Consider the following 14,360-nt stretch of genomic DNA (forward strand, 5'->3'; position numbering starts at 1 on the left):
TCATCCCTCTTCTGTGCTGGAAGCATGCACCTGGATGCCCAGGCATGGCCACTAGGTGGTGACAGAGCCTCACAAAGAGTTCCTGGTGCTCCAGCTAGGCAGCAGCCTGAGACCTCAGCCTGCACTATAGCAACCCTGGGCTCCCAGACCATCAGAGCGGGACCACATGCTGTCTCTTGGCCCACCTTTCTCCCTAGCATGTTGGAGAGGGGGTTCTGATAGGCTGGTCTGGCTTCGAGTCCCAGCTCTGCCACTTACTGGCCTCTGGGCCAAGGCTTCATCTGAGCATCAAAGTTCTCACCTCTAAAACTGGGGTGATGACGCTCGCCTGGGGCCTGCAGTGAGGACTGGATGAGATAAAGACTTGGCAGTGGATGGGTCTGTGGTAATTAAGACTGGAGGGAGCACGCACTGGTCACCAAAGAGGGATCTCAGGGGCTGTTCTAAACTTGGAATTCCCATGGAAACCCTGAATTGCTAGCTTCTTTTGAGACTCTGGGGCTTCCCTGGTGGCTCAGAGGTGAAAGCGTCTGCCTGCAATGTGGGAGACCTGGGTTCGATCCCTGGGTCAGGAAGATCCCCTGGAGAAGGAAATGGCAACCCACTCCAGTATTCTTGCCTGGAGAATCCCTTGGATGGAGGAGCCTGGTGGGCTATAGTCCACGGGGTCGCAAAGATAGGACTGAGCGACTTCACTAAGTAACTCTGAGCCTCTGCCTCCCCACACAGCTGCATCTGTTGGCACTGTGCCCTCCGGGCTACCACGGTCTCCAACACTGCCTGCTGGGACCCGCTTCCCCCAAGTCTGTCGCCTTACAGGTCCCTTGGACCTTGCATGCAGGTGAGTCTGCTCCTCAGACAAGTCTTAGAACAGAGGAATAGTGCAGTCCGCCTCCATTCTGGGGCAGGGGGGACTTGGGTGGGTTTTTGTAGCTTGGGTATTATGTATCTGGGCCTGGAACAGAATCTCTCTACTTGCAACTTCAGCTGGGAACCTGCACGGAACCCAGCTGCTCTGGGCCTGTACTTCCCTAATACGGTCTGCAGCTGCCCCCTCCCGGATCAGATCAGCTGTGGTTTGCCTTCCTGTGAGGAGGCTGGAGGAGCCACGGCAACCCACTCCTGCATTCTTGCCTGGAGAATCCCCATGAACAGAGAAGCCTGGTAGGCTGCAGCCCATGGGGTTGCAAAGAGTCGGGACACGATTGAAGCAACTTAGTGGGCCCTGGCTCTGAGGCTGAGCAGGTCAGAGTTTACTGCTGTGACTCGGGGGAGGAGATCTTTCTGAGGCTGGTATGGCTTCCCGGTTCCATCAGCTGCTGTTCAGCTCCTCCCAGCCTGGCTTGCATGCATACAGATGGGGTCTCCCCTTCCCCAGAGTCTCCTTGTTTCTCAGCCTGTGGAAACACTCATCAGCCATAGCTCATGTCTCAGCTCAGACATCACCTTCTCCTCCAGGGAGCCTTCCCTAGTTCTCTAAGCAGAATCAACTGTCTGTTCCTTCTTCATTGTCCCTACAGCAGGCACTGGCGTCTCCTGTGAGACCTTTTTTATCCTGCTCCTACAACACTTGCTTATTTACACATCTGCTTTCCTCCCTGGACTGTGTTCTTCTGAACACTGTGGCTCCAACCCCTACAACAGGTCCAAGGCGAGGTACTGTAAGCAGCTTTTGGCAGGAAAGAGCTCCCTGCAGGAGGCTCTTGTGTCTTTTCACTAACCTTACATCAGGCACCCCCATGCTCTACTCATCTCTACTCAGATCTTTGGATTGCACAATACTTTGCCTGATCTGTTCTTTCTATAGATCAAAGTAGAACAAATGAGTAAGTAATTAACAGATGACCAGATCTCTTCCCCAGCTTCCCCTTCAGTCATCTCACAGACAAACTCTGTGAGCAAGACAGCGTCTAAAGAAGAGTCACAAGAAGTTGACAGGTCTGCAGAGTGGGAGAGGTGACGACTCTGAGTCCCCGCCTCAGTGATTAACTCAGACTTCTCTTTCCTCTTTAAAAGCTTTCATGGCAGTACAGAATCTTCGGAGGTGGTTTCTGGGGGACACTGAGTCCACCATCTCCCCAGATTGCCAGCATTCTGATTAAAAGCAACTTCCCTTTCTATCAACATTTGCCTTTCTCTTGAGTTGAATCAGTCAGACCTGATTCAGTAACAGTGCCTGAGAGATGTCCCTGAGTGAGTGCACTACTGGGGAAAAACCAGGGCTACCTAGAGAAAAGTATTTGGAAGTAAAGCCACTTATGTTTTGGCCACACCTCATGGCATATGGGATCTTAGATCCCCGACCAGGGATCAAACCTATGTCCCTTGCACAGGAAGCATGGAGTCTTAACCACTGGACGGCTGGGGAAGTTCCAGCAAAACCATTTTTTAATACGCGATTCTTAGAGCCTTGGGCCTTTAGGATTGGGGGTTGAAGGGCACAAAATATGTCACCAGACTTGGCATGAGGATCCTGGCAGGGACATTCTTTACTTGGTTCCTCCTAGAGGTAAGAAAAGGGCCCTGGGGTCTCCCAAGGGCCACGTGCTAACTCTCGCCTGACTCCCTGACAAGCGAGTAGCCATTCTATGGGTTCCTGATTCATGCCTGATTCATTCCTGCCCTAAGACACCAGCAGAGTATTCCAAATTTGTATCAACAGCACACCACTTGACCAAACCAGCAGCTGACCTCAGTGTGGGAAGGGCAGGGGAGTCCCTACGCTTTAGACCAGCCCAGCCACTCCGCAGTCTGGCTGTCACCTTCTGTCCTGCCCCGTCCGTGTACAGGCCCCCAGGAAGGGGGGACGCAGGGCTGTCATCCGCAGTACACGGGTGAATGTCGCGGAGACATGGGAGAACTCAGCCGCACCTAGATGCGTCAGACACTTCAGGCTCTGGTCAGGCAGCCCTGGACCTGGTCTCTGTCCCTTGGACTTCACCCATGGCCAGCGGCCCCAGGAACACAGACGGTGGCAGCCCCTGGCTCCAGGGAACTCTGAGGCCACTGGGACGTTCACTGAACCTGCTGGCCAAACCTGCCTGGTCTCCTCTCCAGCCACCCGCTCTGCTGTGACTCTTCATGGCCACTGCCTTTTCATGGTCCCTCAGGCTGGTGGTTGCTGTTCTCCCAGCCTGCTGGCCCACTGCTTTCCCTGCTCACACACCTTCTTCAGGACCCACTGCAAATGGCTCCCCCTCCAGGAAGCCTTCATGGGTAAGCAAGCACTTCTCAGAATCTCCTACAGGTTCCTTAAAACTGGTGGCTGGGTCGGACCCCAGAGAGCTTCAGGCTTGGGTTGGCAGGTCCAGGCTGGGGTCTGAAAATGTGCATTTCTGACAAGCTTCCAGCTCTGCAGCTGCTCTGGGACTTTACCTCAAGAACGACTGCTTTGGGACTTCCCTGGTGGTGATCCAGTGGTTAAGAATCTGCCTTACCAGTGCAGGGACACAGGTTCAATCCTGGGTCCAGGAAGATCCCACAAGCTGCAGAACAACTACTCCAGTGCACCGCAACCACTGAGCCCGCACCGTAGAGCCCACAGGCCCTGATTACTGAAGCCCACAGGCCTAGAGGCTGTGCGCCACAAGAGAAGTCCCTGCTCTCCACCACAGGGAAAGCCTGTGCGTAGCAACAAAGATGGGGCACAACCAAAAATAAAAGCAAATAAATAAATCTTAAAAGGAAAAATCCGCCTTGCAATGCGAGGGACACAGGTTCGATCCCTGGTTGGGGGGCTGTGATCCCACATGTCATGGGGCAACGAAGCCCCAGCTCTGCAACTGCTGAGCACAGGCGCCGGAACGAAATATCCCACCTGACACAGCGAAGATCCCACACGCCACAACCGAGACCTACACAGCCAAACAATACATGCTGCTAAGTCGCTTCAGTCGTGTCCGACTCTGTGCGACCCCAGAGACGGCAGCCCACCAGGCTCCCCTGGCCCTGGGATCCTCCAGGCAAGAACACTGGAGTAGGTTGCCATTTCCTTCTCCAATGCAGGAAAGTGAAAAGTGAAAGTGAAGTCGCTCAGTCGTGTCCGACTCCTAGAGACCCCATGGACTGCAGCCCACCAGGCTCCTCCATCCATGGGATTTTCCAGGCAAGAGTACTGGAGTGGGGTGCCATTGCCTTCTCCGAACAAATACATAAGTTTTTAAAAAAGAACCACTGGTTTGTGCCGATGGTTTTCAGCTGGGATTCGTGGGAGGTGGGCTGGGGCCTCCGTGAGGGTGTGTGTGAAGGAGGAGACTGCTCCCTCCAGCTCTGCAGGGTGGCTGTGCTCCTGTGTGTTTAGCATGATTGAATTCCACATGAAGTTTTGATTGAAGAAAGGATTTAGTTACTGGGAAAAACGTTGCCCTTCACTCATCGCGACCAGACGTGCTCTTGCTTCCAGAGGGGAAGGGCCGGCCTCTGGATGGGATTTGCTCTTACATTCTGTGCTTTCTCCAAGGAACGGCTCTCCTTCCATGGGGAGGTTTTATGTGATTTTAAGTATAACACAGACAAACATGTCTCATTTGAGTAGTTCCTTTTATACCTATTATAAAAATATTTGTAACTAAAATAGTTTTTAAATGTTCCTAGTTGAGAATTCATTTGACTGAGGAAAAAAATATAGCATGGCGAACTAGCAGAGCTGTAATGTCACAGATGCTATCACTCAGGAGGAAGCTAAGTTTAAAAAGTGAGCAGATTTAAAGCTGATGTAAGGGAGGGCATTAAGTAATAGCCCAGCTAACATACAGATAATGTAAAAATCAGGGTGATGGTTGGAAAGACTGAAGTTTAGGAAATACTGTCCTTTAGAACAGTTTGAAAGTCACTTAAGGAGAAGTCCTGCTCTCTCCATGCTCTGGAATTTCTTCCCCTTGAGTTCCAAGCTCATCTTGCCCTGTTTTCTTTCTTAAACTAATCAAAGATTGGGATGACATTTTTAAAAGGGCATCTCATTAAGCAGCCTCGTCTCCATTGGAGCAGAGGCTCCTGCCCAGGAGCCAGCTGGCCATTTATCTTATGGTAATGAGGTGTCATCTCCCCGTGGGTCTGCCTTCCTCCCTTCCTCCAAGACCGCCTCTCTGGCTCCCACCCGCCACTCTGTGACTGTGTGTGTGTGTGTATGACTGTGTGACTGTGTGTGTGTGTGTGTGTGTGTGTGTGTGTGTGTGTTGGAGGTGGGGAGTGGGGAGAAGCAGAACCAGAGCCTCTGGCAGCTTCTCACAGTGCTGGATGCAGGCCGGAAGGTGCTGGGGTGGGGGGCGCTCGTGCAGCGGGGGCGGGGCCGCGGTCCTCACCTGTACACTGTGGTCGGCGGCGAGCTCAGGCTGTCGTAGACGAGCCTCACGTGGCCCTGGTACAGCTCCAGTGCCAGGGGGTCGTTGTCCCCCTTGTAGAGGAGGATGCCGTTGTCCTTGTCCGTGGCCACCTGGAGGGAGGCACGAGAGTCAGGGCCGCCCCGAGGCACCCCCCACCCCCAGAGCCCTCTTTCAGGTGGCATATCCTGAACGAACCCTGGGTCTGAAATCATGTCCTTGTTTCCTCTTCTGTCTAGTCTGTGTATTTCCATAAGGAAGGCCTGTGCCTAATACTCAAGCAAATGCTGATTGATCAATTCCAAATACTTATGGGGTACTCAATATGCGTGGCTATTGTTTTTATGTTGTGTGTGTGTGTGTGTAAGTGAACACATATATAAAAATGCCAGGAACCATGAGCTCTGATCTAGCCTCTCGGGGCCTTCATCTCTTTGTATATAGTAATAATTATAAACAAAAGACTAACCACTACTATTTAATTCAGTGTTGACTATGAACTCGGGAATTTTTTAAAACACCAGTGTCTGGGCTTCACCCCAAACCGATTACATGCAAATCTCTAGAGGTGAGACCCAGGCAAAGATAAGGTGCCCCGGGAGATTCTAATGTGTTGCCAAGGCTGAGAAGCCCTGGTTTCAGAAGCCGCTGCTCAGAGGGCATGTTCACCAGGCACTGGGCTCAGGGCTGGGCTCTCGGACAGCCAGTCAGTGCCCACTGCCGGGCACAGGGGCAGTGGAGAGAGGGGGTGTGGGGCAGCTGGTTGGATAGAACACTGGGGTGTTTGGGGCCCGGGGCCCCTTTAGTTGGGATGTAATGCTTGGGTCTCTGGGTGAGTAGGACTAAGGGAGGAAGGCAGGAGGGCAATGAAGTGACCGGGACAAGGGATGATGGCACCCAGAGCTTCTGTCCTGTACGTGCCAGTGGTCCACCCCCATCTCAGAGGCCTGCTTATGGACTGGAGGCTCCGCGAGGTGAGGCCATGGGAACATTTGTGCATCTCTGCAGCCCCAGTCTCTAGAATGGTACCTGGCAGGTATAGATGGCCAGTGGATCTTTGTTGAATGAATATTTTTCTCCATAAGCTTAAACCCAGGCTAGTGTAACCATAGCCCGAAGGAAGAAGGGGCCTCGGTGGATGCCACATGGCAGGGCTGCTAACTGGCCTGCACCCTCTAGCTGTGCCTCTGGGTTCCCACTGCTCACCAAGCCTGCTCTATAGGCAGGGTCCTGCTCTATGTCACGTGCGTGCATGCTCAGTCAGCTGCGTCTGACTCTTTGTGATCCCGTGGACGGTAGCCCGCCAGGCTCCTCTGTCCATTGGATTCTCCAGGCAAGAATACTGGAGTGGGTTATCATGCCCCCTCTTCTCCAGGGGATCTTCCCAACTGAGGGATCAAACCCACATCTCTTACATTTCCTGCGTTGGCAGGTGAGTTCTTTACCACGAGTGCCATCTGGGTCTCTCTATACCATATCCCTTGCCTCCCCCTCCGCCCCCAACAGCACTGACAGCATCTGGAAATGTGGTTTGGAAGAACTACTCAGATCCACAGGTTAAGGAGCCTGACAGAAGTTAGTTGGAAAAGAACCTGGTTCACACTGAACAGTTTCCTGCTCCCTGAAAGATGCCCTGCTCACTCCTGCCTCTGGGCCTTTGCACATGCTGATCTCCCAGGCTCGAATGCACCCCTCTTCACCCTGCACCATCAGCCCTTCCACCCTTCTCCATGCCAACTCCTACTCATCCTTCAGACCTCAGCTTAGTTATCACTGCCTCTGGGAAGCCTTCCCTGATTCTTCCAGGCAGGCTGGGATCACAGCCCCACCTGCGTGCTCCCACATCACCAAGGGTTATCATTGACAATTTTCTTGTTCTCCTGCCCTGGGCAAGGGGCTTGGCTGTCTTATCCCCCACTGAATCCCCACTGCCTGCTTGGCACATAGTAGTTGAATGACTGTTCCCTAGAGGAGTCAGGAGCTGTCTGTAGAAGCCATGGAGTTGGCCAGTACCCCCCACCCCAGCTGTTTCCAGAACAGTCAGAGCTTAGCGGCAGGTCAGGGTCCTTCCAGGCTGAGTCGGGCGGGGCGCACCTGCAGAGAGATGTTGGCCTGGGGCCGGACCTTGGCTGAGGCCAGCTCCACGTAGGAGTCCTTGCCCACGAAGTTGACGGTGATGAGCTTCTCGCACCTCGGGCCGGCGAAGCCGGGGGGGCAGCGGCAGGTGGGCTCCTGCTGCACCACAATGCACTGGGCCCCATTCTGGCACTCGTACTGGTCACAGGGGCTGGTCTGCAGCAGGACCATGGGTGGGGGGTGCTCACAGTGGAGCCCACTGGGAGGGCAGAGAGGACGGTGGGGAGAGAGGACAGGGGAAGGTGAGAGGAGACGCCAGGTCATTGAGGCCAAAGAGCTGCCTGGGGAGAGGGTGGCATGAAAGGGAATGGGGACTGGTTCCAGCCCTGCCAGAGATGGGGGGAGGCCGGTGCCTTCTCTAAGCCACAGATTTCCCACTTTTAAAATAATGCGGTTGGACTAGAGTGCAGGTCCTCAGTTTCTGTGTCATCAGAATCACCTGCGATACATTTGCTAACGGTGCAGACTCTCTTCGAGCCATGAATGAGCGGATAAGCAGCATGGCATGTGCACACTATGCAACACTATTCAGCCTTGAAAAGGAAGGGCATTCTGAAGTATGTGACAATACGGATGGACCTTGAGATGACATTGAGCCAAAGCAGCAGTTACAAGGAGACAAACGCTGTCTGATTCCATATGAATGGAGGTACTGATTCCATATGAATGAGGTACTCAGAGGGGTCAAACTCATGGAAACAGAAAGTAGAGTGGTGACTGCTGGGGCTAGAGAAGGAGGAATTGGGAGGTACAGTTTCAGTTGGTGAAATAAAAAGATTTCTGGAGACGGACGGTGGTGATAGCCGCACAGCAATCAATGTACTCACTGTACATTTAAAAACGCTCAAGATGGTACATTTTGTGTTATGTGCATTTTGCCACAATTAAAAACATTTTTTTTTTAAAGTGTGGGTTTCCAGCTCCTTCTCCCCACCCCTGATTCTCATTTCATAGCCCTGAGGTGGGGCCCTGAAATTTATATTTTCATAAGCCTCGCTTGCAAAGGGCCTCAGTCAGCCTTTGGAACCAACTGCCTTGAGAACTCATGGTTCCCTCCAGGCTCATGTTCTCAGTCCATGACCAGGGCTCATCTGCACAGTTGGCTCTATGCTTCCATGAGACCTGACATGTATACAGAACACATCCCCCAGGCTGATCCCCTTGACTGCAGTCCCCGGCCTCCCCTCCGGGACCCCCTGTGCCCTTCCCTTCTGGTCAGAGCTGGAGCTGCCACCCATACACTGCGTCCATACACCCCACAGACATCTGACCACCTGGCCAGCGCCTCCTGTCTCCCTTTTCTCACCCGGCTTCAGGGACTCCCCAAAATCCTCCCATCCACCTCCATTTTCCTGCCACTAGGGAATCCATAATGGTTTATTCTCCAGCTTAGAGAGAAGATCCTGCCAGTGTGGCCATATGGCTACCTCCACCGTGCAAGCTGGGCTCCAAAATGGTATCATCTTTCGTTACATGGCATCGTGCCCAAGTTTGACTCTAAGTCCAGCTGCCACAGGGTTGCCCTGGGTACCTCCTTTTTCCATCTACAACATGGGGTTAACAATGTCTGCTCTGGGACTTGGGGGTGTGAGGAAGGTTTGGGAAATAAAGACACCATGGAGATGAAGGGCTAGGGTCGCCTGGGCCCCCCAACCCCCACCCTCTGCCGCCTGCCCGGCAGCCCCTCAGCCCTACCTGAAGCCCTGGGGGCAGATGCACGTGTAGCCATTGACCGCGTCCACACACTGGGCCCCATGGCGGCACCGGTGGGCGGCGCAGTCATCATCGTCCACCTCGCAGAGCTTCCCGCTGTAGCCAGGGGGGCATTCGCACCTGCAACACGTCAGAGCGAGGCTGCTCCAGGCCCGGCCAGCTTCCAGGCAGCCTCTCCTGTATCTCCCTGTGTCCTCAAGGCCCCTCAGCCCCCGCGAGCTCCCCAAAGCCCGGCCACAGCCTGCGAGTCGGTGTCCGCCTGGTTTACACGGGCACCTTAGAAACTAGTTCCATGAAGACAGTGGTAGATCCCAGTCAAAACCTTGTCAGCAGCTGGCTGGGGGGCTCACGTTGTGGTCAGACAGGTTTTGGCTCGGATCTGCCACTGTCTATGTAGAACTGGTATTCAGCCTAGCCCTCCTTCGCGCACCTCTCACAGAGCACCTTGCTGAGGTCTCTCAGCACCCGGTGAGGGAGGGTCTGTCCCCTCCAGGATCAGGAGGAGACCTGGGCTCTGGGAGAGCGGACTGGACTTCCCCGAGGCCCCCCAGCATAACGATGTTTCATCTACGCGTACGTGTGTCAGATGCTCTTCTCCATGTGTCTGCTACTCGGTGCCTGTTTCAGTGTCTCCACCCATAAATGTGGCTGACGATCAGTACCTTCACCTCTTACAGCGGCTTAAGAAACTAAGTGATCCACTCTGTGCGGGGCACTAGATCCACACTGAATAAACAGCGTGATATGCAGAAGGAGCTGATAAGGATGGTGAAGAAATGATGCTCTCGGCACTGCCTTTGATTCTTCTCTATTGTTTATTCATTTTCTCCCCCAGAGATTCAGGCTGATATAAGAACTGGGATAGATAAAGAAGATGTGGTACAGATATGCAATGAAACGTTACTCAGCCATGAAAAGGAACGAAATTGGGTCATTTGGAGAGATGTGAATGGACCTAGAGTCTGTCATAAAGAGTGAAGTAGAAGGAGAAAACCAAATATTATGTATTAATGTGTACATGTGGAATCTAGAAAAGGGGTGAAGATGAACTTATTTGAATCTAGAAAAGGGCCAGAATAAAGGCGCAGACGTGAGAACAGACGTGTGGACACAGTGGGGGAAAGAAGCACTGACATATATGCACCTCCGTGTGTGAGACAGATGCTATCGGGGAGCTGGGGTGCAGCACAGGGAGCTCAGCCTGGTACTCTGTGATGGCTCAGGTGGGTGGGACTGGGTGGGGTGGGAGGGAGGAAAGTGAAAGCAGAAACTAACACATTGTAAAGCAATTATACTCAAAAAAAAAAAAAAAGAAAGAAAGAAAGGAAAGAAAAAACAACACTAAGCTGGAAAAAACAAACAGAGAGAAGGGTGAATCCCTTTGCTTTCGATAGATGCCTCTGGTCTCCAGGGGAGAGTATGGAGCTGTGGTTCAACCCAGGCCTTGCGGGCCTGCCCCGCCTCTCCCAGAGGAGCACGGTGTCGGCAGCTCCATGGTGTCCCTGCAGGCCCAGGCTTCAACCTGGCCAGAGGCAGCTGCTATGGCCAGCCTCCCTGAACATGGGCCAGAAACATGCATCTCTGGGCTCCTCTGTCTGAGGTGACAATGTGTCAAAGTCCCAGCAAGAAACAGACCACAGGTACCACCTTACTCACAGGGGCTCAAGAACACACACAGGCACTTATGAACACAGAGCCTTCCTAGCTCCTCTCCCTCCTGCAGGGCCTTCAGCCTGCACACCTCTCTGGGGTCCCTGGCTGAATTTTACTGGGCAGACTATGAAAAATAAACACAGCCTGTGCAAGTCAGAGGAGGAAGCTGGTACAGAGGAAGGTGTGCAATAGGTGGTGAGGTAGGAAGTGAGACCTTGGAACACTTACATGATGAAGGAGCCCGACGGGGGAAGCATCAGGACAAAGGGGTGGTCCTCCCTCCCCACTCTCCTTGCTCCACCCGCTCTAGGATGGAGAGAAGTGGGCTGGAATCGCAAGTAGATTCTGATGCTGCTGGGGTTGCTGCGTGCTATGGATTCGTGGTAAGGTACGATACTCAGGGGGCCTGGGTGTCCCTGGAGGCCGGCAAGTTCTAGAATTTGAGGATTTACTGGGCCTGCGCCCAAAAGCTGTGACATCTCTAAGATCTGACCTGTTCACCTTTACTTATATGATGGATACATTTGAAACACGTGACCTACTGCTGCACCAGCAAGTGCAAACTTTCACACCTTTGCCCCCACCTCATCCTAGTCTTTGAAAGCGTCATCCTGCGGATGACTTTGTGGGAGTGCATGCTGCATATACTGCAGGCCAGGCCTCTGCGAGGGTTAAACCTGGCCCCGGTAGGTATATGTGCCTGTGTCTCCTGAATTCTAAGTACCTGCAGAGCAACTCAAGCTGTATGAGCTTCTCCGAGGCAACACTAGCTACTCACTACTTACAGGGGCAAACCCAGCCTGGTAAGCACGGAGTTCAGGGCTGCTGAAGTCTTTAGGAGGAATGAGGGAAGCCATGCTCCCTTGCAGATGAAGCAGTAGAGGTCTGGAGGCAGATGTGTTTATGGCCTTCTTTTCTTTCCAATGCTACAGCCCTCTCTACACATGTGCTTCCTAAACAAAACCCCCAGAGTCTTGTAAAAGTAGAGCTTCTGATTCAGGGAGTCTGGGTGGGGCCTGGGAATGAGCATTCCCAATAAGCTCCCATGGGATGCTGACGCTGCTGGTTCATGGACCTCATCTCTAATGGCAAGGATCCCTACAACATTTCTTTATCGGCTAAAGACAAGCAACTGGTGGTATACCCCACATTCCGTGTTTTCAAATGTCTTGCCTTTTTTTCCTAAAGCATAAGGTTTATGCCATTTTGATACGCATTTAACCTACTGATTCTGGACATAGAGGAGTAACCAAGTGACATCCTTGGTTTCAGGACATCAGAAGTCTCCAGACTGAGCTGAGGAATCAGTCAGACCTGGGTCAGCTCTCATCCCCTTCCACGCACACGTGTCGGCCGCTTGCTCCACCTCGCTGTGCTTCAGCCCACACAGAAAGTGGTAACAGTTTCTACATCCTAAGGGTGCTGAGTGTCAAACGTGGTCATACCCAGTGCCTGACACAGAGGGAGTGCTGGCCACCGCCATCTCTGTTTCTGGTTCTGTCGCTTTCAGGGTGTAGTGGCAGTTACTTTCAGGCCTTCAGTATATTATTTCAGCGTTCACGTCACAGATACTGATAGTCCTATCTGCTTTGTTGAGTTGAGGCCTCATTAGAACAGCATACAAGGAAATCCCCAAGGATAAACACCTTCAAACTTGGGCAAAGGCTGCAGGGACTGCGCATCTCTTTTGTTAGTGTCCCTGTGGCCTACCTGGGGATGTGAGTCATTACGGTGATGGTGGGGGGTGGGGGGGGGATTGTGGGATAAAGTGAAAAATGTTGCACTGGGAGAAGGGGCTTTTGATTTAAATGCATCTTAATTAAAAAAAAATCAACATTATTGAGTTGGCCTGTAGACTTCATCAAGATTCTAAGAGACACTGTGCATAAATATATTATCTCAAGATTTTGAAAGCTAGACTGGTTTCTTTCTATTCTATTTTGTCCTTGAACTCAAGGAGGTCTTGGTTACAGTAGACAGAGTTTCCAGGGACAGGGAGCAGAGAATCAAGATCTGTGGTCCTAACTCCCTAGCACCCCAGCCCCAGTCCAGCACCCTGGACCACTTCTGACCAGCCTCCATGCTCGCTGTGCTCATCCAAGCAGGCCTCCTCTGAGCCTGTTGTCCACTTGGCTGGGAACACCACTGATGTCCTTCCGTCCATGGATATTCTACCCAGTCTTCCTAGCTCAGCGACCACCACTACCCCTTCCTAGGCATACGCAAAGCACTCTGCCTGTCAGTCCAGCCGCCGCAGCTTTGGGTTCAAGTCTGTGCTTTAAGCCTCTCCTCCCAGCCCTTTGCTCGCCCCTCAGTTAAAGAGCAGCCCTGGTCTGAGGTCCGATCCTGGAGTGGGAGAAGCAGGGCCAGGCGGCAGAGGCATCGCTCGCTCTTCCTCACGCTTAGGTAACTGGTTACCCCAGAACGTATTGGCACATCTCGAGGGGACACAGCCGGCAAGGCAAACCTGAAGGGCCTCAGCTTCCTCTGCTCCCTCTGAGGCCAGAGCCCTGCACTCCTCTTAACATTTTCCTGGTCACGGGCTCTAGGCTTCATATGTCCAGATAGAAAAGGAAAACTCAAGCAGGCCTGCTCATGGCCCTCAGTCACCCTTACGTACATAGACTCTGCCCCGCCTGCAGGGCCCTGCTTCTCTCAGCCCATCCCAATGCCACCCATCCTTTGGTGGTCACCTCCAGTCTCACCTCCTAGAGTAGAGGGCTTCCCTCTCTACTCCAGGAGGTTCTTCCCCCTCCTCAGAATGCCAGCAGCACCCAGGGCCCGAAACTAGGGCCCCAGGAATTCCTTCTTTTCTAAACCTCTGTGTGGTATCAAATTTCCCTCCCCCAGGTCCATGGCAAGAGCCTCAGATGGAGGAAATAACAAACCTCCTACACTATCCACCACCCTCACTGCAATGAGGATTTGGGGACTGTGGTGCATTGGCGGGAGGACAGCAACTGGAACCCATCGTTATTACATTCTAGGATTCCAAGAGTTTACAAGTTCAAGTTTTGGAGAATCCATGAATCTAAGAGTCCACAGTTCTAAGACCCTGTGATCTCATGATGTCGGGGGCTTTCTAAGATCATGGGTTTGCATGAAGTCCTGAGCTTGTAGTACAGAATCAGAGTCTCAACACCCCCAGGTCTGAGAACTCTCTGCCACGTGACTGAGAGCTGAACAGACTCTGAGTGGTGACAGCTCCTGGGGACATCTAGACCACAGTCTGAGCTTGTGTTGTGAAGCGGCTGGGGATGCCACTGGGGACAGGCTGGGCAGAATTCTCTTTCAAGGCTCGTGAGCACAGGCACCGAGCTCTAGACCCATATCCCTTATCTCTGCAGGTGGCTGTGAGGGTCACATTGGTTGTCTTTGCTGAGGGCTTGTCTGGGGTTCCCCCACAGCTGCTCTGGTCTCTGTCAGATCCCCCAACCCTGATTCCTTGGTGTCAGAGGACCCCACTTTCCCCACTCAGTGCAGACAGAGCCTACCAGAAGGAGGGGAGGCAGGTGCGTGGTCAGGGATAGGACAGTGCTC

The 14,360-nt window shown here is 52.9% G+C and overlaps 1 protein-coding gene across 2 annotated transcripts in view; it reads right to left on the reverse strand.

The window, feature by feature from the left end:
* Positions 1-14,360, reverse strand: part of SLIT3 (slit guidance ligand 3) — a 718,206-nt gene that overhangs the window by 19,900 nt on the left and 683,946 nt on the right. For both annotated transcript variants that reach the window (XM_027520392.1, XM_027520393.1), the window contains exons 30-32: positions 9,150-9,287; positions 7,413-7,653; positions 5,301-5,431 (exon numbers count right to left, since the gene is read on the reverse strand). In XM_027520392.1, coding sequence (XP_027376193.1) covers positions 5,301-5,431; positions 7,413-7,653; positions 9,150-9,287 — 510 coding nt within the window. The remainder of the gene's footprint in view (positions 1-5,300; positions 5,432-7,412; positions 7,654-9,149; positions 9,288-14,360) is intronic.

This window comes from Bos indicus x Bos taurus, chromosome 20 (genome assembly GCF_003369695.1).
Source record: "Bos indicus x Bos taurus breed Angus x Brahman F1 hybrid chromosome 20, Bos_hybrid_MaternalHap_v2.0, whole genome shotgun sequence".
NCBI lineage: Eukaryota > Metazoa > Chordata > Mammalia > Artiodactyla > Bovidae > Bos > Bos indicus x Bos taurus.